Source organism: Papaver somniferum, chromosome 10 (assembly GCF_003573695.1).
Source record: "Papaver somniferum cultivar HN1 chromosome 10, ASM357369v1, whole genome shotgun sequence".
Taxonomy (NCBI): Eukaryota; Viridiplantae; Streptophyta; class Magnoliopsida; order Ranunculales; family Papaveraceae; genus Papaver; species Papaver somniferum.
Window position 1 is genome coordinate 68,167,466 of NC_039367.1, and position 22,189 is coordinate 68,189,654.

Below are 22,189 nucleotides of genomic sequence, written 5' to 3' on the forward strand. Positions count from 1 at the left end.
ATTGACACTTGAACATTGGTCTTTGGTACCGTTCAAGTAACTCCTCTTATATTCAATCGGTCTTACAGATTTCTATTTGTTGATTGCGGATTGAATTAAGAGTTAGAGATATTAAGCTCTTTGATATACTTTACTCTAGATTGAGTCTGACTGTCTAGTTGATTCTCTAGAAAGTATATTGGAGTAAGTTCTCTCAGATTGACAAACGAATTGTTGGGTGTGGTTGTTAGACCCCCGCATTTTCACTTGCACTTATGACCCCTTTGCCTTCTAGTATAATCATGTCTACATAAATTAATGTATCTTCTTGTTAGAAAGTTTTGTGTGAGATTACTTTTCTCCAAAATTGATTTATATTCTTTGCAATATCTCCAAATCCATTTAGAGAGGAGTGCTCAGTTTATATTCCTTAAATTCCTTATTCCTAATCCTTTTTTCTTCTTGCAATTGTTGATTTTATCCCATGGAATTAACCCAGCTTATTTTCTTTTGTGCCAAACAAGAATCTTCTCATATTATTAGTCATAGTCTTATCTACTTGAGCTGGCAAGAAGCGATGGGTCACTTCTATTATGTGTCATCATCATTACTATCCCACACTAGCAAGCCAACGTTGGAGCCAACCTATCGCTCGCCAAAGTAGTTTAAATCACGGAGAATGGGTCATTTGTCCAAATATTTTTAAATCACGGTTCAAATGGACGAGTAAAAAATAGTTTGGGTGAAATGGCCAGAAAAAAAATAGCAGGGATGAAACTGAATTCATCCTAGCTTAAATTTAAAAAATAGCAAGGATGAAACTGGATACATCCTGTGTAAATTAAAAATAAGAAAAAATATTTGAAAATTGGCACGATGAAACTGGTTACATCCTGCCTATTTTTACATTTTTGTCCATTTAAACAATATCAAAATCTAACTGTTCATTTCACCCAGAAATTGTTGATTTTGGTCTTTTTAACCAATTTTGTGTTTAAATCGCTCATCATTCATACTCGGTTAGGGAGCAAGGAGTGAGGACTTGGAACTCGCCAAAATTCGGCCTAGTACCCAGACATACTTATTAGATACTTAGAGTCACGATGTTCATATATATTGTTGTTAACATAAAAATTAGGAATTGTCGGTTATGTTAATTAAAACTCAGGAAAATTAGACGTGAAACTTCAAAATTCAGGAAAATCGGACTCAGAACTTGCCAAATTCGAAATTGGTGAGGAATTGTCAATCGCCTCGATAAACTAGCGAATAGCGGGTACTCGCTTGAAAATCGACCTTGGATAGTGATTGTAAGCTATAAGTACTTCAATTCGATGACCTGATCGAAAAACATTAAATAATTAAGTATTTTGATTAGATACGCCAATACTTGAGACCATCTATACACACGAATGATCGACACCACTATTGTGCATCATCAACAATGTATGCACAAGCTTGCGTCTCCACTAATAAGATATGTCGTGGTCTCGCATAGAGATGACACTAGCTTATAGTCTTCACATGCATGAGCTTTCAACTTATATTTTCAATATACCATGATTTTACATCACTGACAGATTGATACTCTAAGCGTGGACCATTCAACAAGATGATGTCACTACTATGCATTAGCTATACAGTGGCACCAATATTGTGTATTATCGCCATGTTGATTCCAATGGCCAACATGGTCACTAATACTATTGACAAGAGTAGTATGCATGGTGATTTTTGTCCATCACTGTCAACTTCTATACTCTCAGGTGTCACGTCCAAGCTCCTACTGAGGTCCTTCTCACTTTACTCCTTCATGGTTATTCATCAACTCGCATTGATACCATGAAGTGATACGCCAACTCTTAGTAACCAGCTTACTCGAGTGCCAATGTTTGGCATCAATTACTACCAGTGTCTTCTCACTGTGGCACTAATTCCTACGACCGACATCACTTATCTTACCAGCACTAGTAGCCTACTCTACATGACTTGATAAAGATCATTGATACTCTCTAAAATCGACTCACTACTTAATATAAGTGACACTCTCATTCTAAACAGTCAGTCATCATATACTTGAGCAAGTAATATCATGCGACTTTGTCGACTCAACAATAACAACATATTGACTTTACTTGTGGACTTCTAAGAGACATCAATCATGTCACATCAGGGATATTACATAGGGTTTTGATATGGCGACATACAATATATGCGGTATGACGTCTCACACTCATAACGAAAATAAGCTAGGTCGTGATAAATGTTGAAATAAATATGGGATAAGTGAACATGTATTCAGTCTTCTCGTCAATGTTGAAAGGATTATACCACGTTTTTCACATCTTCTCTAGTCTTCCAGATTCTTCTATTTTAAACGTTTTTCCATTTCTTACGGGTAACCGGTATAATGTTACTACTATAAATAGGTAACTCGACCTATTCAAAAAATATCTTGAAACACCTTGGGAACATATAATAAATATCTTGAATATACCAAGTTATCTTAGAGATTTTGAGTTTTTCTCGATTCTACACAGAGAATCTTTAATATAGTAGTTTCATAGCAAAGTCTAAAAACTTGATCTGTTCGACAACACCACCTACAATCATATCCCATCCTTTCATGACTGAAGCATCGCTCGAACAATCATTTCTTGATTCAGGCAATCTTTGTATAATTTTCAAATTCGCATCCTCATTCTCATTTTATTTGTTTACACCTAAAACACTAGCGTACTCTTTATGAAAGAAATTCTACCTGGTTTAGATAGGTATTTTGTTTCCATTGTAATAGCTTGTGCTCCATATTTTCAATGACCGACTCTCATATTGAGTAATTTGCTAGGAAAATTTTATGTCCAGCTCCGGCTCCTGCACTGCAGCCTAATTTTTATCCAATGCTGATCAAGGAGTTATTTCCTAGGTTTAATTTCAGACCTGTTAAGGTTTCAAACACCATGAATGATCTTCCACATTATTTTATGCATTTAGGAAGATGATTATGTCATCTGGAAATTGTAAATGAGATACAAAAGCCCCTTCATCAGTCTGAAGTTGTTTCAGTTGTTTTGTGAAGTTGTTTAGTTAGTATTTTCGCAACTACCAAGAATGGTAAATGAAGCAATGGGTTTCTTTGTCTCCATCTCTTTGATTGTTTGAATTTTAATAAAGAGTTTCCATCTACCAACACAAGTAAACCTATTATGTGACACATCGTTTCCAAATGCTAATATAACTAATTGTTCGAATGACACAACTTGATGTCAAATCGATGCTCTACCAAACACATTAGAAAGAGAGTGTGATTATCGGGTGCGACCTAAAAACTTACTTGATGCAAGTCTCACTCTAAGATTAAGCCAAGTACGACGTCCTATCTAAAATAGAGTTCCACGCTTAAATATTGAAGGTCAGTTTATATCGGCTCAATCTGGATATAACTTGACCCTGACATTAATCTTCTTTTCATAATGGGTCCATGTTAACTCCAAAAATGGGTTGAGTTTCCCAAATAATTCTTTTTGCTTTTAGCATTATCATTTGTAGGATTTAGGTATATTACCTATTTTGGTTTGAGAAAGAGAAATTCGCTCCAAATTGACTAATCTTAACAAATTCAAAACTGAACAAACATTATGCATCTCCTGCACTTTTCGCATGGCGCATGCTCAAAGATACGTCATTGGCATAAGATGAAGCTTCATCTCAAACTTCTGTTGTGCGTTAAGGGAATATGGACCAGGACGGAATGTTGCACCATTGTGGTGCATTAGCCAGTTGAAGGTTGGCTAAGCGCAATATAGCACCGTCATGGTTCTGCATGACAGTGCGAGGCTAGCTAGTGCAATATTGTACTATCATGGTGTTATATTCAAGTTGGCCATCGGGACAGAATCCCAGAATGCACCATCATGACGCATTACTCGAAGGTATGACCATGAATAGTGAAGCAAGCATGTTAAAATTCTCCCCTACTTTTAGGTATAGAAATGCAATAAGACATATATAGGAAGGGGTAGTTGGTTGAAGATGCATACAGTGGAAATGCACCAATAGTTTCGTAGCTTAACCAATAAAGACTATATGATGCGAAAACATCATTGTGGCGCATGACTTAGTCAAGAGAACTTTATGATCCTTAGGCATCATCATTGCGATGTTGGGAACTAAGATTGCACCATCATGGTGCAAGACGAAAGAAAGATAAATGATGCACCCTCTTGCGCATCATTTGGAAATGACCCTTTAATTTGGCATATAGACTAGGCATTTGCTTGGCCTTTGGCTTTGCAACACGAGTTGCATTGATGATCCAGCACTTTGTCGTTTATATCATCTAATTTTGAGGTGATTGCCACATCATGGTAACTCATATCATCTGACTCGGCAAGGCGATGCAAAATATGATTGTTGGCATGCTTGACGAGGCAACATGCATTCCATTTCCTTGGATGCTCATACTTTCTATCAAGTCATACGACATAAGCATGCACTAGTTGTGCATTCGGCGTAGCTTGGAAATTAAGCTAAATTGCAAGTTAGGATCTTGAATAATCCATTGGCATCTCAAGGATGACGCAAGGCAAGTACGCCATGAGCCTGGATGATGCACCCTTCACACAAGCAAGACAAGTGCATGCATTCAGCTCAATGCTCAAACAAAGTAAGGATTTGGCAGTAGGCTTGCAATGGCCTATTTGCGAGTCAAATGCGTGCCTTATGCCTGGACAAGACTCGGAAGCCAGTGATGGATGCAAGAATGAATCGACATTAACCTTTATGGTTTTGCACCCTTCGTAGAACAGGGGTAAGTTGGCACGATGTGGAAGCTATGTTGAAAGCATCATGCTTGCTAAGCATGTTTGCTAAGTCAAATGGACACGCATTGCGAAGTCCGGTGAAGTTTTAAGGCCTGGTAACATGCATCAGAGGGGCACATCAGGGAATTTTGGCCTGCGCGTCCGCAAGCCGTAGGCGTGATTTCCTGGTCCGTCACACGCTAGACCATGCAAGTTTTTGGAGAACATGCATACTAAACAACAAATAAATGTAGTCACGTGCTAACAAATAAAAATTTGTTTATTTATTTTATAAATAAAATAAATAGGCCAAATGATTATCAACATTAATTTTTCAAAATCGCGGATTCTGGCATGATTTGTTTTAAAAGTTTAAGTATTGAATCTGAATTGTGAATGGACAATTCGCAGTCAATTCTTTATTTATTGGATAATTAAAATTTATAATCTCTTTTCCAAAAATAAGTTAATAATATAACAACAAGAACCCAAAATTCTATTAATTTCTTGCTCAAATTTGATCATTTTTGAATAAAATCTGCAAGATTCCTTTTGTTTTTTTAAGTTTTAGCTGATAGTTAATTGAATAAAACTAAACACCGGAGGATACTAACTATCTCCGTTGGGAGCAAGTCTTTTGGTGGAATCCAACCTATTCCAAGTGTGGAAAAATTGTGAAATGTCAAGTCTAATGGCTTCCAAGTTGGGGTCTTTCACAGTTTTTCCAAGCCATGTTCCATGATTTCGTGAGAGGGTCCGTGGAATTCATGGAACCGCTAATTAGATTAGCATGAAACGCTATTCAGAATAGCGCTAGAAGACAGAAAACGCCAATAAAAATATCGCCCAACGCTAATCTAAATAGCTTAAAGCGCTATTTAGAATAGCGCTTTTTTTTTATTCGTAGATTTAAAACGAGCAATTAAAAATCTAATGGCTGAGAAAAAAAACGCTAATCTTAATAGCGTAAAGTGCTATTCTGAATAACGCTTTTTTAACGCTATTCTTATTAGCGTAAAACGCTATTTTGAATAGCGTTTCTACTATTCCACCACTACATTTACATTTCCATCCACAATTCTAAATGTTGAGGTGGCATGGAAGATGGAACTCTTCCACCATAAGACTTCTCCAATAAGATACAAACTAAGTTGCTAAGATACGGCTAGAGAGTCCGCACAAAACAAGCTCCAGTAGAGAATAGCTAGCTCCATTAACAAAATGAAATTATACACTTTCTCCTTCCAAGAAGCTACCAGGCCTTTAAAGAACAAGCCTTTGAAAGTGGTGTACAGTGTGGAATGGGGACACACAGTGTCCTCATTGTGTTAGCTAACTTCGAATCCCTGAAAAAAATGTGTTGTTGCAACCTTGAAGGTCGTCTAAACCAACTCTATGTACCATGCCCCAAAGACTTGCAAGAGAATCTTAAATTTGGATTTCTATGGTAAAGTTCAGGAAACTTGTACACCTGAGTAATGGTGCTTAAACTTGAAATACAATACCAAGAACTTGACATTAAAAAAAAATGTTCTCTTGAACATGCTTGGATCGAACAAGAACAAGATACATATCTAATTTTACACAAGGAAAAAGGAAATAGATTCATGGAACTGAAATTTCTTCAACCTCTGATTAGTACTCAAAAATACTACTGTGTGTTGTAAGCTGTTGGTGGAAGAAATGACTAAATCCCTAGAAAATCAATAAGGCTTTGATATGCTAAGACTTGCTTCTTCTATACATCCATCAACACTACTTCATCTGTTTTAAGACTTACAAACAACTTAGATAACCACCACCTCAATACATCTTGACTTTGATTTTCTTTGTACAGCTATGGTTATTAACTAATATGAAAACTTAACCACCCCATTAATAAGGATTCTATTTATAAGCTAATAAAATTCCTAATAGTGGAAAATTTCGGTTTTAGATTCTACCTATCTTCTACCTGGCATCGAAGAAGATCTAAATATTTCATTTCTGTGAGGACGATATGAATTTGCAGTGACAGAAGACGAAGCCCTGAGGAAGGGAACACCTACTTGACTTGTGTGCTCATTCGGAACTTCAAGTGTAGCCGTGGTTGTGGGGTATGGAGATTGTAACTCAATTTCCTGGCCTGTATTTTCTGTACAGATCTCACGATAAAGTTGGCGTTCATCGTCTTCGAGAGAAAGAACAGTGCTTGTTTCGGTGCGTATGGTTGAATCGTCATTGACAAGACCAAGTCGTCTTTTCCGCTTTGCTGATTTCTTCCACCCATGAAGTGTCTCCCTAAGTCTTTGTGGGATTAATGCTGCTTTGTAATTTGTTCCCATCTGAAAAGGCAAAACCAGGCGTTATTTTAAATATTCTCATGGATGTTTTATGGGAACAGTAACTCCTACGCAAAAAGGACTACCTGAGTGACCAATGCATATAAGGGTAAGGTACTGTAGCTGCAAAGGAACTGTCCAGCAAACCTAAAGCCATAATTCAAAGAGTCTGAGGTAAAGATGGTAATAATCAATTTCATTTTTAACTATGTAAAAACTCTTAAAGAAATCTTGAAATAGTTGTACTAAAGCATACCCAAATACGAGTCGTATGTACACCAGAAAATGATTTCTAATGAAGCAGGAATTGTACCCGAATTGCCACTGTTAACAACCAAGAGAAATTGCTCAGCCAAAACCACAATCATTTCTAACTACTTAGCAGATGTCTAGACCAGTGAGTTCAAATTTAATCTCATTATCCGAACTTATCAGAAATTCATATAGATTAATCCCTATATCACGAAAAAGAGAACATGTGGATTTATGAAAGAGGAAGTACCCAAAACCAAAAGAACGAAGCCAGCTCAAACGCATTCTGAAATAAGAAGTCATGGTAAAATAAATGCATGTGTTAAAATCACCAGTTTGCAGTTGGAAGGGAAGATATAAATCACAAAAAGGTATCAGGTTGGTTTACCTGGAAAAGAACAAAATGAATCAAGTTTAACAACAATACTGGTTTTTTAAACCAGAATAGATCATCTCGGGGCCTTAACTTAACGCCACTGTTAGCTTTTACACCAGCATTCTCTAATGCCAATGTTGCGATAATATGCTGAAGCTTTGTACCGACTAGAAGAACCATCTGCATTATATTCTAAGGATCAGTAAAAGACAATGTAGGTAATTTCATGCCACATGCTTTTCGATGTCGTCAGTAAGAGTGCTCCCCATTAAGAATATTAAACTTTCTTTTTCCATCAAGGTAATGAACGTGAATTCAAAACTGATGTAGATGTTAGCATGTTTGTGTTAGCATTTGCAATGCTAGAGCATTACATTGGAGGATCAACTTACAGTAACGGGAATGATGGCTATCCAGAAATAAAGATTAGATCCTGCAAAAAAAGAACATACAAACTGATGTTTAAGAAGAGTATGGAGGAGATGGAGGAAAGATGATTAGACCATGCCAAGTTCAATTACACCTCAAAAGTGAGCAAGAAATAAACCGCATGAGTGAAGGAGATGGAGGAAAAAAGAACAAAAGATACGTAACATGTGGTGAAGCCAAGATCATGCAGGAAATTGATATTCTGCTAATGGAAATGCAACTTAAATGCATTTTCAACATTTAACATCTCATGCCTTACCTCTGATATTGAACAGCATAAAAGCAACAACAAATCCCCAAAGTGGTGCACTGGTAGTAAACCAAACAGAAATGAAAGCTTTGTTAAATAACCTTGAGTGAAGGTATCAAACAATATGCAATATTTTATTTCATATTGGAAATAAGAACAATTTGATATACGAATTCACGTAGGAAAGGGCGTATGCAAGGCCAAAACATCATACATTCAGCTATAGAGTGCATATGAAGCCCAATTTCAGTCTGACATTTGAGTATCATCAGAAGACCATGTAGTCATATCAGATGGCTAATACATGCAGTGTATAGACAGTGTGTTATGAGGCAGACTGGCAGCGGAAGGGAAAAGGTCTGCAGGAAAGAACATAAGCATCGAACTGGTAACAACTAAATTCAGGGAGCATTTATTGGCCATAGTAAACTCACATAAAACAGAACATTATTGAACTTTCCTGGATTTCTTATATGTTAGCCTTAATTTACACCAAAAGAAAATGGTAGCTATATTAACTGTAAGAATGTTAAAGCTGAATTATGATGGGGTAATAGAACGAATGGAAGTTTGTAGCTTACCTCACTCCAACTATTTTTTGGAATTCCTCTTCCATAGATCGAACCATATAGCTATGGAAGTCATATTTTAACGTCAGGTGGTGGTTCTGCCATGAAAAAGAAAGTACCAATCAGATATTAATAAGGCAACCAGCATAACTAGATTGCCTTAAGTGATGAAGATAACAATGTGGCATGAGAGGCCTAGATAGTATAAGAAATGAAAAAGAATTAAGGGAAATGATATTATGGGTAAAATATGGGCATCCTCGCTCTACGAGATCAAGATGTCTAGTAGAATTTGGGAAGAAGCAACTCTATGATTTGAACTATGAGCTTTTAGACTACACTAAGTGACCAAGGTATTCTTTGCAGCAATCGTCTTTTAAAGACTCAACTGACTTCAAAGTTCTATTTTGGACCATCAGAAAAAGATAAAAGAGCCCACTTATTTAAGTAGCATTTTAAGTGGAAAGTAAGATTTCCTCTCTGAATTCACTACAGTCTATTTAGTGGAAAATGATCTTTCCAGGCAATACCTACTTCAATTTTCAGTCCCTTATGTTATAAGGCAAACAGCAGCCAATATGAGTCTCTGCAATGCAGAAGCATTCAAAGGCAAATAAAAGATAAAGGACAAAATAAGTGGAATTTTTGTATACGTGCGGTAGTAGCGTCGTCTTTAGAAAATAGAAGTTATCAAATGAACTTTAAGTCTACAAATTTCAGGCCTACCGTAATGAAACCTAAACGCAGAGTAAGGTAGTCTTCACGAACCACAGAACGGCCAAATTGCCTGAAAAAACAAATCTGCAAAAGAAAAGGTTCTTTTCAAAATAACCATCCATATGAAGTGAAGAAGGTTCTAATGGTGTTAGGCATCTCTGTAAGAATGTTTACTTATTCTATGATGAGCACAAAAGTGAATCACAGGTAACAATAACTTGCATAATGTAGAATGAAGTCGAAATCTGACACGAAAATATTATACATAAAGGAAGTGTCTACTTACCACCCAGACCAACAACTTATTTCTTTTTCCAGAATTTGACTCATGTATGGTTGCAAATGATGATTGCCTTTTCAATGTTAACTCTTTCGTGATTTCTGTGATAAATGAAAAATGCATTGAGTTATAGAAATCATTAATTTTGCACAAAATTGTGTTTTTACTAAAACTAACTTATTAAGTTATATATCTCTCCAACAGAAATACTTACCACTTAATACATCATGCCGGTCCATATGAGCTTCATCTTCCCATTTCCTCCATGAATGTATCTGCCCACCGTAATACAATAAGTAAGGAATAAATAACGGCAACTTCATCATCACAAATTCTCAGAAACCCACGGCAAGAATGTATCTCTTTCCTAGGTTTAGAAAACAAATTACAACTAAAAATTGTAAGAAACACAAACCTTTACAATTCCCAACAACATAGTCAGACAGCTGTACGATACATGAGTAATTGCCATGACAAAGATAAACCGGTGAAGCTGCTCCAAACCTTCGTATGACACAAATGGCTCATATCCCTGCATATCGATGGAGTTGTCGCATAAACGAAAAACATTCAATCATTAGGCACAAGGAAAGCATAAAATTAGTGATTTTACTATCCAAGATCAGGTATCCACATTCTTAACCATAACCTTTGTAATAAAGTAAACAGTCAATCCACCAATAACAGTATTTCAGCATTTACAGTTAATTCAATCACGTGCCTTAGTGCAGGTATTTCGGTTCATGCCACCATTAAGAATCCTCCTAATTGTGGGATGAAGAATAGAACCCATCAATAGCTTGCGGGACTTGACAGAAGCATTTTCAGATTCAGTCTCTTCAATATCTGAAATAGTGCACGGAGAGAATCGACTATTGTAGTACTTTGACTCAATGCAAATATTTGAAATCGCGCTCGAGGTTGCTGTTAAAAGGAGTGATATGAACCCCAGCAGCATTAGCTCTGAAACGTGAAATGTGAGATAGTTAATCAATTGAATAGTATAAAGACTGGAAAAAGATAACTCATAGCAGTGCACCAAAAGGGAATACTTGATAATGTTTTAAGAAGACACATTTCCAAGATTCTTAGGCTACATACCTTCCTTCATTTTCTCCACTGCTTCAAACAACGGTTTTCGATTAGTTTTCTGCAACCACTGTAATGTTGTTTCATAGTTAGATGACAAAAGATCAATACACCAAATCAACTAGTTTTATGAGTTCCTTTGAAGAATAAATTGGAAGGCAAATGTTTGTAGAAATAAACTAAGGAAACTGATGTTGCATTATGTGACGACTTAGAGCAAAATGGAATGATTTTCTTAAACAGGTAGTGCAAAGGAACACAGCTAAGTCAAAATCAAAAGTCACTTACAGTACTCAATCGATGAATGGCACGCTCCACCAGCAATGAAATAACGACGAATATCGTCAAGACAACTGCAACAGACCATGTTGGGGTCAAGGCCAATGACCTCATATCCTTGTTCTCGGCTTCTTCTTCCATTTTAATACCCCCTTGTGCACCAAAAGAAAACAGATGCAAGGTGATTCCGAAACCACACCTCTATTTACAACAAATCTCCCCCAGAATCAATTCCGAACCAAATTAAAAGTCGAGAAAACCAATACTTGAAGATAACTCTACAAAAGTTTCTACAAAATCTTCAAATAGCTCTGACCAAAATACTATTCTTTAAGAGGAAGTAATGAATTTGCTTCTGAATGAACTCCAGTAGTCAACAGTAGAAAGGAAACTGAAACAAGAAAATGAGGAATAAATGAATTGTTTGTTTTCTCCAAATTCAGAAGATTACAACAACAAAAAAAACCTATAAATGGAACTTACTAAACACTTCTGTTATTTTAATCCCAAAAACATATCCCTGAAATTGCGTCCATGGAAACTTCCAAATTATAAGTTTGACATTTGCATTGTTCCATACTGCCCTGAATAATGTACTGCTAGTTCAAAAAGTCTGGTATTTTTGCCCTAACTTCCTAATTTCACTGCTTCTTAGAATCGATCTTTACCAAAACCTTCTCAATCAAACAGGAAGGATTATTTATTTTTTTTGACAAACTCAATACAAAGAAGCTTCACTAATAATCACTAGAAACAGTTTGAAAACCTAATTAATCAACACATATAATCAATAAAATCGATAAACCTTAAGAAGTAAGAAGTTTTATCTGAAACGAACTTTTTGTCTTCTTCTTCTTTCTTTCACATTCTGGAAACCGCCAAACACTTACTGATGACAAAAACAAACAATACCATAAAAATCTTTCTTAGTTGCTGGAGATAATCATTTTTGAGTTGAATGAACTAACTCAAATTTCATTGTTCTTCTTGTCTAACGCATTTCTCCCAAATTGCTGTTCGAAGTTTTATAAAAGGAAGGTTCGTGAACTAGATCTCTAACATTGTCAGTGCTTTCTTTTGAGTATCTTCTATAAACAAAACAGTTCTGGTATCAAAATGAGTTCAAACTTTAAACTCTACTGATGGCATTTGAATATTGAATGGAATTGTAGTTGCAATGTGATGAACCATAAATGCTGAAATGTGACATTTTTGCAGTTTAATAGAGAGAGAGAAGTGAGTGAGTAGGCATTAATAAATAATAATCGAGAAATTACAATAACTAATAATGGACTGAAGGAAGAAGTTTCTTGGCGTTGGGTTGGGATTCTTTCGTTTCAAACTTCTTTTCTTTTGTTTGGTACTTTTTCTTTTCATGTCATGTCTGCTAACTGCTTTCACAAAAATTTCAGAGTGGATCTCCATGTTATAGTTTTTTGACTTTTCTTCGACTACGTACTACTAATAATATTGATTTGACAAAATTACCCTTAGATTTTCGTGGCAATGTCTGCCTTTAAATAGTGGGAGTGTGGGCCTTCATTAGCAAATGCAGACTACAACGGAAAGGGGCAATTTTGTCCAGCAATAGATGATTGGTCAAATGTGGTTCGTCAGCAAGTCCCTCGTCCTCTTGTTTGACCGTTTGGCTTTCTTTTGTCGTGTTCAAATGGGGCACCAATCAGCCGAGAAATCAGGGCCAATTTAACCGTCAACCGACCCTTCCCTTGATCAATCAGCACCGGACTCCTAGTCCTAGCTTATGGATTCTTGTCCTCAAATTCTATTTCTTGTTAATGGTTAAGGAAAAGCTGAGTTAAATGGAGGAAGCCTGTGCGATGTGTCAGTACTAGTTTCATTGTATTTTTTTTTATCGTAGACACCTGTTGTACTTTCGAAAGTTGGATGCTTTAGCAAATGCCGGAATTTATGATTCAAAAGAGAAGGAGAAAGAAAACTCACACCTTGCGCATGGTTTAGAGGTTGGATGACTATGAGAGGCATATGCATATATTTTGGAGTACAAGGTCATTTCAGCTAGGAAGACATTACTTAACTAGATGCAAAGGGCTTCTCCTCCCAGCAATGAGGATTGGATAAGGTAGGTGAGTGAGTGAGTGAGTTCATCAAGAGCAGGATTGCGATTATCCTATTGCTTTGTCCCACGCACCCACCAAAAAGGCCCCAACAATATTCATTTCTTTAACGGTCCGCGGGTTATAACCCCAAATCTACAAAAAACTCATCCAAACAAAAGTGATACAAAAACCCCAAATATCATAAACTGTCTAAACTACCCTCCCCTAATTCAACCCAAAAGAAACTCAGAAAGAAAACGACCCACTAATTTATTACTTTACAACCTGCGTAACGGACAAAATTTCTTAAAACCTCCGCTCCTGTATTCGTTCAAAATCAATCTGTATTCGTTCAAAAATCAATCCGCTCCTGTATTCGTTCAAAATCAATTTTCTCATCCCTAAGCCAAAATCGTTCAAAATCAATTTTCTCATCCCTAAGCCAAAATCGTTCAAAATCAATCTGTATTCGTCATCATCTTCTCGATTTTACCTTCTTCTCTTATTCTATGGTTGCGTACTTCAACCACTGCTACAAAATCTGACCTAATTTTTCAACCACAAATGGCGAAGAAACAAAATCAACAGGCGAAAAAGAAAGATGAAAAGCTAAAGAAAATAGCGAAACCATCTCCTAAAGGTAAGAAATCGAATTTGCTTTCAAGTTGATTTCGAGTTTGAATTCAAAAGATTATTAGGTTTCATTTGATTTCTGGGTTGGTTTTCTGTTTGCTTTTAGGTTTCATTTCTTAGGTTAGGTTCTATTTTCATTTGGTTACATCGTTTCTTTGGTTTAGGTTTAGGTTTCAGTTTGTTTGATGTAACCAAATGAAAACAGATTTCAATTGTTTGTATATTTGATGCAACCAGATATTTTTTTTTTTCTATTTGATGAAACCATATTTCATTTGTTGTTTATTTCATGAAACCAAAGTATAATCTGTTTTTTTTTTTATGAAACCATTCTGGGTTTCATCATTTAACAACCAATTGGTAAATTGGTTCCACCAATTGTTAATCTGTTAAATCATAACAATATGGTCTTTTTGATGAAACCATTTTTGGTTTCATCACTTTTCATTTGTTAGGTTTAGGTCTGCAAGAATGATGTAACAGATTTGCGATGAAACCAGATATCATTTTCTGTTTCTTAATGAAACCCAAAATTGGTTTCATCATTTTTAGTTATTGGTTTACTTCTAGAGTTGTTATTGGCTGTTGATTTGAATTCAAACTGTGGAGATTGGCGCTATGTTACGTAATCTTATGGTTTCATACAAGTTTCAATTATGCTTATGGTTTCATCACTTTGTTCGTGCTTATGGTTTCATCATTACAAGTGTATGTCTTATGGTTTCATCATTATAATTTATTATTCTCTTATGGTTTAATTTTGGTTTCACAATAGGTAAAAAAAGAGATAAGGAACCATACAGGTGCTCATTACATCATTTGTGCGAGCTAGCAGTGAAAATTAAGGTGTTGATAAAAAACAAGCAACTGCATTTGAAAGCTCTTAAATCATGTCCTTTCTGGCGTTTCTTTGAGCCGTTCTATGATGGCGTAATGAACAAAGATGAGCTCATCAAAAAGACAAAAGCAGTAATAATGTTTTTAAGTACAATTGAAAATAGACTTGATGGTAAGCTCCCGTATTGTTTCAAATTAGCAAGATCAAGGAAAATGACTTTGCGGACAATTCCAGGACATTTTGTTGTGACTTTTGGTTTCCAAATGGTGAATTATGTAGAAGCAGACGACATTGATGAAGATCTGGTTAAAAAGGTTAACGTCTTTGTGGCTAATTATTTTGCTGGAAATAAAAAGACGAAAAAAAACGATATTGAAAAGTGTATGCTGGAAGCCGCAAATGATGAAACCAGAGCGGATGACTTTGTCAAGTTTTTCGTAATGTTTCTGTTGGTTTCAGTATTTGTCCCTAACAAATGTGGGCAGACTCTCGCAGCAAAGTACTTGTATATGGTGTTTGATATGAACAAGGTGTGCTGGCCGGAAGTCTTCCATGACTATGTACTTGATTCGATAATGACAAACAAAATAGACGTAGAAAATGTTGTTGGTTGTGTAATATACCCTCTGGTAAGTTAAGATTTGTTCTTTTTTTTCATAAGTTAAGTATTCTTTTTCAGTATTGGTTGTTGAATAACAAGCGACTTGTTTTTGATGAGTAATTTGAATATTGGTTTGTTTTTTTTTTTGCAGTATTGGTTGGCAGAGATGACAAAGATCGCACAAAGAAAGCATGGGCTAGACAAGTATCCGAGGTTTGCTAGATGGAACCTTAGCAACATCTGTCAACAAGTATTGTCTAACTTCGAGAATCTTGAAGAAAAAACAGAACTTTGGTCTAAGGTAAATATTTACTTCGAAGATTTACTTTTCTGATGGAACCAATTTTGGTTTCATCAAAAAATTTAGCTGAATTTTTGTTTCTTAGATAACTTCGAGGGTTTTATTTGATATTTTTGTTAGACAATATTCGAAATCTTCGAGGGTTTTATTAGATTATTGCTATGAGTTCTTACCATTACTTGTTACCATTAAAAATGCTTTGCTTGGTATGTCGTCTGTTTTATTTTAAACGAATTTTGGTAAATATTTTCTTGTTCAGATTTACTTTTTTGATGAAACCAGTTTTGGATTTATCAAATTTTTTAGCTGAAACCAATTTTTCTTGTGTACTGCAGGAGAATATTGGTCACCGAAAGGGATCATTCTTGCTTCAGTATGACGAATCAGAAATGCGCTTGGCTGATCCCGTAGATGAAGTGGAAATTGTTGTGCCAGATGAAGAAAATGAAGTGCCGGTTAAAGTGCAAGATGAAGAAAATGTTGGTGCTAGCAGTGAAGCTAACTCCTTCAAAGCCAAATACCAATTTGCACGCATTGATTGAAAAGCTTAGGACCAATTACATATGTTCTTTCTAAAGAAGAAGAATCACTGCTGGCAAAATATGATGCCGAGGACAGGGAACAACAACTGGTACAAAGATAGATTTGATTTTTCTTAGTAACAATTGAATTACTCGCATATATTACAATTTTCTTATACATTTCATCATTTTTTTGATGAAACCAGATTTGGTTCCATCATTCTTTTGATGGAACCAGATTTGGTTTCATCATTTCAAGTTAATGTTTGTTTGATGAATTGGCCAGTTCTTTTTATTCTTTCAGAAGTTTTTGATTTTTACAGCATTAGGTTTTGACACAGGAAGATGAAAAATAAAATAACTTAGGTATCTTAATATTGCAGGTGATAACAAGGGATGTTAACATGATAAATGAACAAGAATCTGAACAAGAATCTGAACAAGAGCAGGTCATATCTTCTTCGTCGAAGACAGTCACCGATGATGAACAAGAAGGAGATGGTACTGAGTTGACTCCAAATAATATCGAGGATATCAAGGTGGCAGAGCGGGTTGAATCTGAAATGGAGAAAGCTACTTCATCGATGCCAGTCACCAATGATGAACAAGAAGGAGAGGGTACTGAGTTGACTCCAAATACCGTTGAGGATATCAAGGTGGCAGAGCGGGTTGAATCTGAAATGAGCAAAGCTTCTTCGTCGATGCCAGTCACCAATGATGAACAAGAAGGAGAGGGTACTGAGTTGACTCCAAATACCGTTGAGGATATCAAGGTGGCAGAGCGGGTGGAATCTGAAATGAGCAAAGCTTCTTCGTCGATGCCAGTCACCAATGATGAACAAGAAGGAGAGGGTACTGAGTTGACTCCAAATACCGTTGAGGATATCAAGGTGGCAGAGCGGGTGGAATCTGAAATGAGCAAAGCTTCTTCGTCGAAGCAAATTATTGAACAAGAAGAAAACGAAACTCAATTTGTAATTGATGAAGATGTTATCAGGAAAATGGAATACGAATACAATAAGAAAGGTTGTTCGTCGTCAAAGCCAAATGTTGGAAGCGTATACTACTACCCAGCTGTAAAGATGGCGAATGATTTACTTGAGTTAGAGAATGAACAACCTGGATTTGATTTAGGACTGTCGCAGTGTGACAGTCAAGAGAAAGGACAGGGAGAACTCAGTGCTGCGCAAAGGATGAGTAACATGGTTACAAGAATGAGGGAAGACAGAAGGAATTTGGTTCCACCTATCAGAATGCAGGATTACAACACCAGTGTGAAAAAAAGAAGAAAGGTTACAGCTCGTAAGTGCAAGGAGAACGAAGGTGCAGGAAGTACAGGGGGTGAAGTTGAAACCAGTTGATAACTTGAAGATCTTGAAAGTACTCAACAGAAATGAGAAACCCCTCGTGACCACTTTTTTCAGAAAGAACAATGAAAGGTAAGTGGGAAATAACTGATGTAACCAAGACTGGTTTCATCAAAATTTTGTTCCAAGTTATGCATTGTTTCTCCTTTTTTTATCCATCATTGACTAGCTTTTTAAAAAATAAAATTAACAGGTCAACGGCGTGGGAGCATTTAAATCTTCAATTACATATATCGGGGAAGATGATGGATAATTTGATGAGAGAGGGTGACGTCGCAGGAGACATTATAGAGTTCTACATTTTGAAGCTGCAAAACAACATCAAAAAAAATGAGTTGAAACAAGATGGTTCTCCAAAGTACCAGAGAGTGTGTTTCTAAGCACATTTGCCTATGTAAGTTTACTCCGAAATTCTTTAATGTAAATTTTTTGGCATAAAAAATAGTTGTGGAAAACAAAAAATGATGTTGTTTATATGGTTAATTTTGATGGAACAAAGTTTGGTTTCATCAAACTTGCATGTCTGTAACTAATTAAGGAGCTTTTATCTGGTATTTTGTTTCAGACATGTCACTCATTAGGAAAGAAATGTGGTGCTGTAATAGAAGGCTTCATCGACAAAATGGATTATAGCGTGCGGTTTTTGTTCGTTCCGTTGCTGACATCACTTGGAGATGTAAACCATTGGACATTGCTTTCTTTTGATTTTGAAACCGGGGAATTTTATCACTACAACTCCTTGGCTTCCACGGGAGAGGAATGCAGAAAAAGTGCTGAAAGCATGAAACAACGTATAGTATCAGCATTTGCACACGACGCAAAGCTCCCCTGTGATCAGCAGGCAAGTCAGCCAACAACATACTCTTTGCACAACCCTACATGTTGTGAACAAATAGGGTAAGTTATGTTTGGAAGTTTATAGTTCACATATGCATATGCTTGAAATCATTACATCACTTGTAACCGAATGCTTTACATATAGATACTAATATCAGAACACTCTCAGCTAGTCACTTTGTAACAATTGAGACATTGTTTTGGTTTTTCAGGAACGATTGTGGCCTGCATGTTTGCTATTACATGAAGAGCCTCTTGAAAGGAAACATGTCTACAGATGATATACGAGAAAAGGTGCATAATATGAGACCAAAGTTGGCGTTGAAGATACTCCTTGACAATATAGAATAATACTCGCATGTCGTGCCCGTCCTATTGAACATTCAGTTTTAGTTGAATTTTAAATTACTTTTGAAATGGTTATTGTAATGATGATACTCCTTGACATACAGTTCTCCTTGCAGATTCAAGTTTTAGTTGAAGTTTAAAGTACTTGTGAAATGGTTACAGTTTATATAAAAAACGATTTCGTGCTATTTCAGTTGTATTTCCTTAAAAGCTTATGTCTACAGAAATATGATGTCTCATTTTTATAAAAACTATCCATGATGTGTCATATATTTGCGGCACCAATAAACAGTAGACAAAACATCATCTACTGTGTTGTCAAAAAATATAGAAGAAAAAGTGACAGTAAAACAATGGTTCCACCAAAATAAGATGAAACCCTTTCTGGTTTCATCAAAAAAATGATGAAACCTGATTCGGTTACACCAAACTATAAAGGCCTGTAAAAATTCTGAAAAACTTAAACTTAATCAAACTTATTATTCTTAGACAAAATATAAAATGAAAACACCTGCAGCATATTAACTTCTAAAACAAAAATATGAAATAGTAAATGAAACACATATTGTAGTCTAGCAAACGAAACTAAGAGTAAAATTCGATGACTTGCAGGAACCACATATTGTAGTCTAGTCGAAATGACTACAAGTTCTCATGAAATCTGACGAGAAGGGCATGTCCGTTTATTATGGGTGGTCAAAACCTTGCAGGAACCACAGGTTCTCATCTTCTTATTGGCAACTGAACCTGTATTAGGAATCCTCTTCTTCTTCGATGGACGTCCTGGTTGTGGTCCATTATTCGGACCAAAAACCATCGATTTCGGCGACACTGTCACGGGCTTTTCGACTGTGGGAACAGGATTGATTGCATGTTTATACGATTCTCGGTAGAACTTTACTGTAAAGTAGTGCTCAACATAATTGTAAGGATCTTCTCCATTCACCATGATGCAACGGACAGCATGGGCACACGGGAAACCGTCAATACGCCAACGGTTGCAAGAACATGTTCTTCTTTTCAAATCGACAGTCTGTGTTAATGAAGCATGAACTTCAAACACATATTCCGACGACTTGGTGACTTGGTAGTTACATCCATGCATCTTGTTGTCGTGGAGAGAGCTTCATATTCTGGACATAGAGTTTGACGCCATTTCATTAAGTTAGCAGAGTCCTCGCGACGTTTACACATTTGGTCCATTAGCTTCACCCTGATCTCATCAACCATGATGGCTATAGGCTTCTCTCTCTCTTCAACGACCGAACCATTGAAACTCTCAGCAATATTTGAACACAACCTACCATATCGTCGACCCTTGAAGAAAAAACTTGCCCATTTATCAAGAGGAGCTCTACTTAGATAGTCTTGTAACTTCTGATTTTGAACCTTCCTCAACTTATCCCAATTCTCTGAAAATTCTTTATGAGTAGAAGCATACGCACATTTCTTAAACAGTCCCAATACATATTTGTTATAAACTTTGCAACTCTTTGGTAAGCATGTATTGATATTGCATTCCATATGCCAGTAGCACCAACCATGAAAAGCCTCAGGAAAAACAATAGGAATTTGTGTTACCAATCCAATACCTCGATCACTCACAAAAGTAAGCTTTGGTCGCAAAGGAGAAAGGACTTTCTTCAAATTATCCAAAAACCATTTCCAGTTCGCTTCATTCTCCGATGAAACCACACCATAAGCAAGAGGGAAGATTTTGTAACATGAACAGAAAGCATAACACAAGCATAAGATGCGATGAAAACCAAACATAAAAAATGATGAAACCAACATAAAAAAATGATGAAACCAACATAAAAAAATGATAAAAACCTTACCATCATTTCCGGTTAGACCTGTTGTTGCCATCATATGACCAAGGTACTTGCTTTTCAAGTGAGCCGCATCAACGAATAATACAGGACGACAGAAATTGAATCCACGACTACAAGCTTCAAAACAGATAAACATCCTCTGAAATTTATGGGTCCCTTCTTAAACTTCCAAAACCACGTGAGAACCAGGATTGGTTTCAATCAACTTGTTTTTATACCAGTTCAAGAACATAAAAGATTTCTCGTTCTCTCCCCATGAAGTATTCAGTGCATGCTTCTTACCTGCGTATGCATAATAATGACTAATGTCAAAGCCGAAGTCTCTCGTAAAATATTCCATAATATGCTTAGTTTTCTTATTAGGATCATGTTTAATTTCATCAATAATCAAGCTACTAACTAGTTTCTTCGATATCCGTGGCATGTTAACAAATCCACCAACACAAGTATGCTGATTATTTAGTTCCTTGATAATAAAAGGACTTCCTACAACGCCATCAACAGACACAGCATATAAATGCCAGTCACATTTCTCCTCTTTGTTCTTATTAGCACAACGTGCACCAATCCTCAACTTCTCATTCCTATATACCGTGTATTCATAACCAGCTGCTGCGTGATACTTCTGTAAATCACAACGAACTTGTTCAACACCTCCCGGAAACAACTGTTCAACTCCTTGAAAAAGATGTAACCAGTGAGCAGACTTCAACGGTTCCTTAATTTTATCTGGAACATCATAATCAATCCGTGTCTTCTCAAAAGGTATAATTCCAGAACTTTGTGGCTGGTCATCAAAAGCTATAATTCCTGAACTTATTGAACCAGAACTCTCAGCTTTGTGACTTACGAGTAACTCCATAATCCCTTCTTTATTATACATACTAAATAGAGCCAAACATTGAAGATCAAAATCAGAATGAATGACCTTTTGTTGATCATCAACCATGTGAAAAATTTCCATAGAAGGAGGAGAGAATTCACACCAACTTGAGCATATACTAGTCTTCAAATTAGCAAAAGACTCTTGGAGGCCAATACGAAGAGTTAAACAATCTTCTTTGTGACATACAAGTGCGAGAACAGAATCCATAATCTACAGAACAAAATGATGAAACCAAAAACAGTTTCACCAGATGTGAATATCAACAACAATTTTTTTTTTTTGAAAAACAGTTCCAAAGAGATGGAATCCTTCATAAGAACATCAACTCAAACATAAAAAATCATATGCTAACATCAATTCAGTTTATTCGACAAGAGTGACTAGCAAATTCACACAAACAAAATCAAAAATTTCCATAGAAGGAGGAGAGAATTCACACCAACTTGAGCATATACTAGTCTTCAAATTAGCAAAAGACTCTTGGAGGCCAATACGAAGAGTTAAACAATCTTCTTTGTGACATACAAGTGCGAGAACAGAATCCATAATCTACAGAACAAAATGATGAAACCAAAAACAGTTTCACCAGATGTGAATATCA

General features: G+C 36.2%; 1 protein-coding gene across 2 annotated transcripts; it reads right to left on the reverse strand.

Moving 5' to 3' along the window:
- Positions 1-6,272: 6,272 nt before the first annotated feature.
- Positions 6,273-12,681, reverse strand: LOC113318631 (MLO-like protein 11). 2 transcript variants are annotated; one of them, XM_026566825.1, is made up of 16 exons: positions 12,182-12,681; positions 11,353-11,734; positions 11,077-11,134; positions 10,697-10,938; positions 10,391-10,507; positions 10,190-10,250; positions 9,982-10,076; positions 9,705-9,779; positions 8,991-9,076; positions 8,419-8,468; positions 8,123-8,163; positions 7,743-7,910; positions 7,605-7,640; positions 7,359-7,426; positions 7,189-7,249; positions 6,273-7,105 (listed from the first exon to the last, which is right to left on the reverse strand). In XM_026566825.1, exons 2-16 carry the CDS (start codon positions 11,482-11,484, stop codon positions 6,725-6,727), a joined length of 1,671 nt encoding a protein of 556 aa, XP_026422610.1. In that variant the 5' UTR covers positions 11,485-11,734; positions 12,182-12,681; the 3' UTR covers positions 6,273-6,724. The 2 variants fall into 2 exon arrangements, with proteins under 2 accessions (XP_026422610.1, XP_026422609.1); XM_026566824.1 differs by lacking the exon at positions 12,182-12,681 and adding an exon at positions 11,827-12,163 and having other exon boundaries at positions 6,725-7,105.
- Between the last annotated feature and the right edge of the window lie 9,508 nt (positions 12,682-22,189).

Bases quoted from the DNA above. Each gene is read 5' to 3' on its own strand.
- LOC113318631 (XM_026566825.1), bottom strand. From the start codon at position 11,484: ATGGAAGAAGAAGCCGAGAACAAGGATATGAGGTCATTGGCCTTGACC. The intron at 9,780-9,981 runs GTAAGTAGACAC...TTTCTTTTGCAG, and splicing joins ATAAGTTGTTGGTCTGGGTG to ATTTGTTTTTTCAGGCAATT. The intron at 7,106-7,188 runs GTAGTCCTTTTT...TTGCCTTTTCAG, and splicing joins TATATGCATTGGTCACTCAG to ATGGGAACAAATTACAAAGC.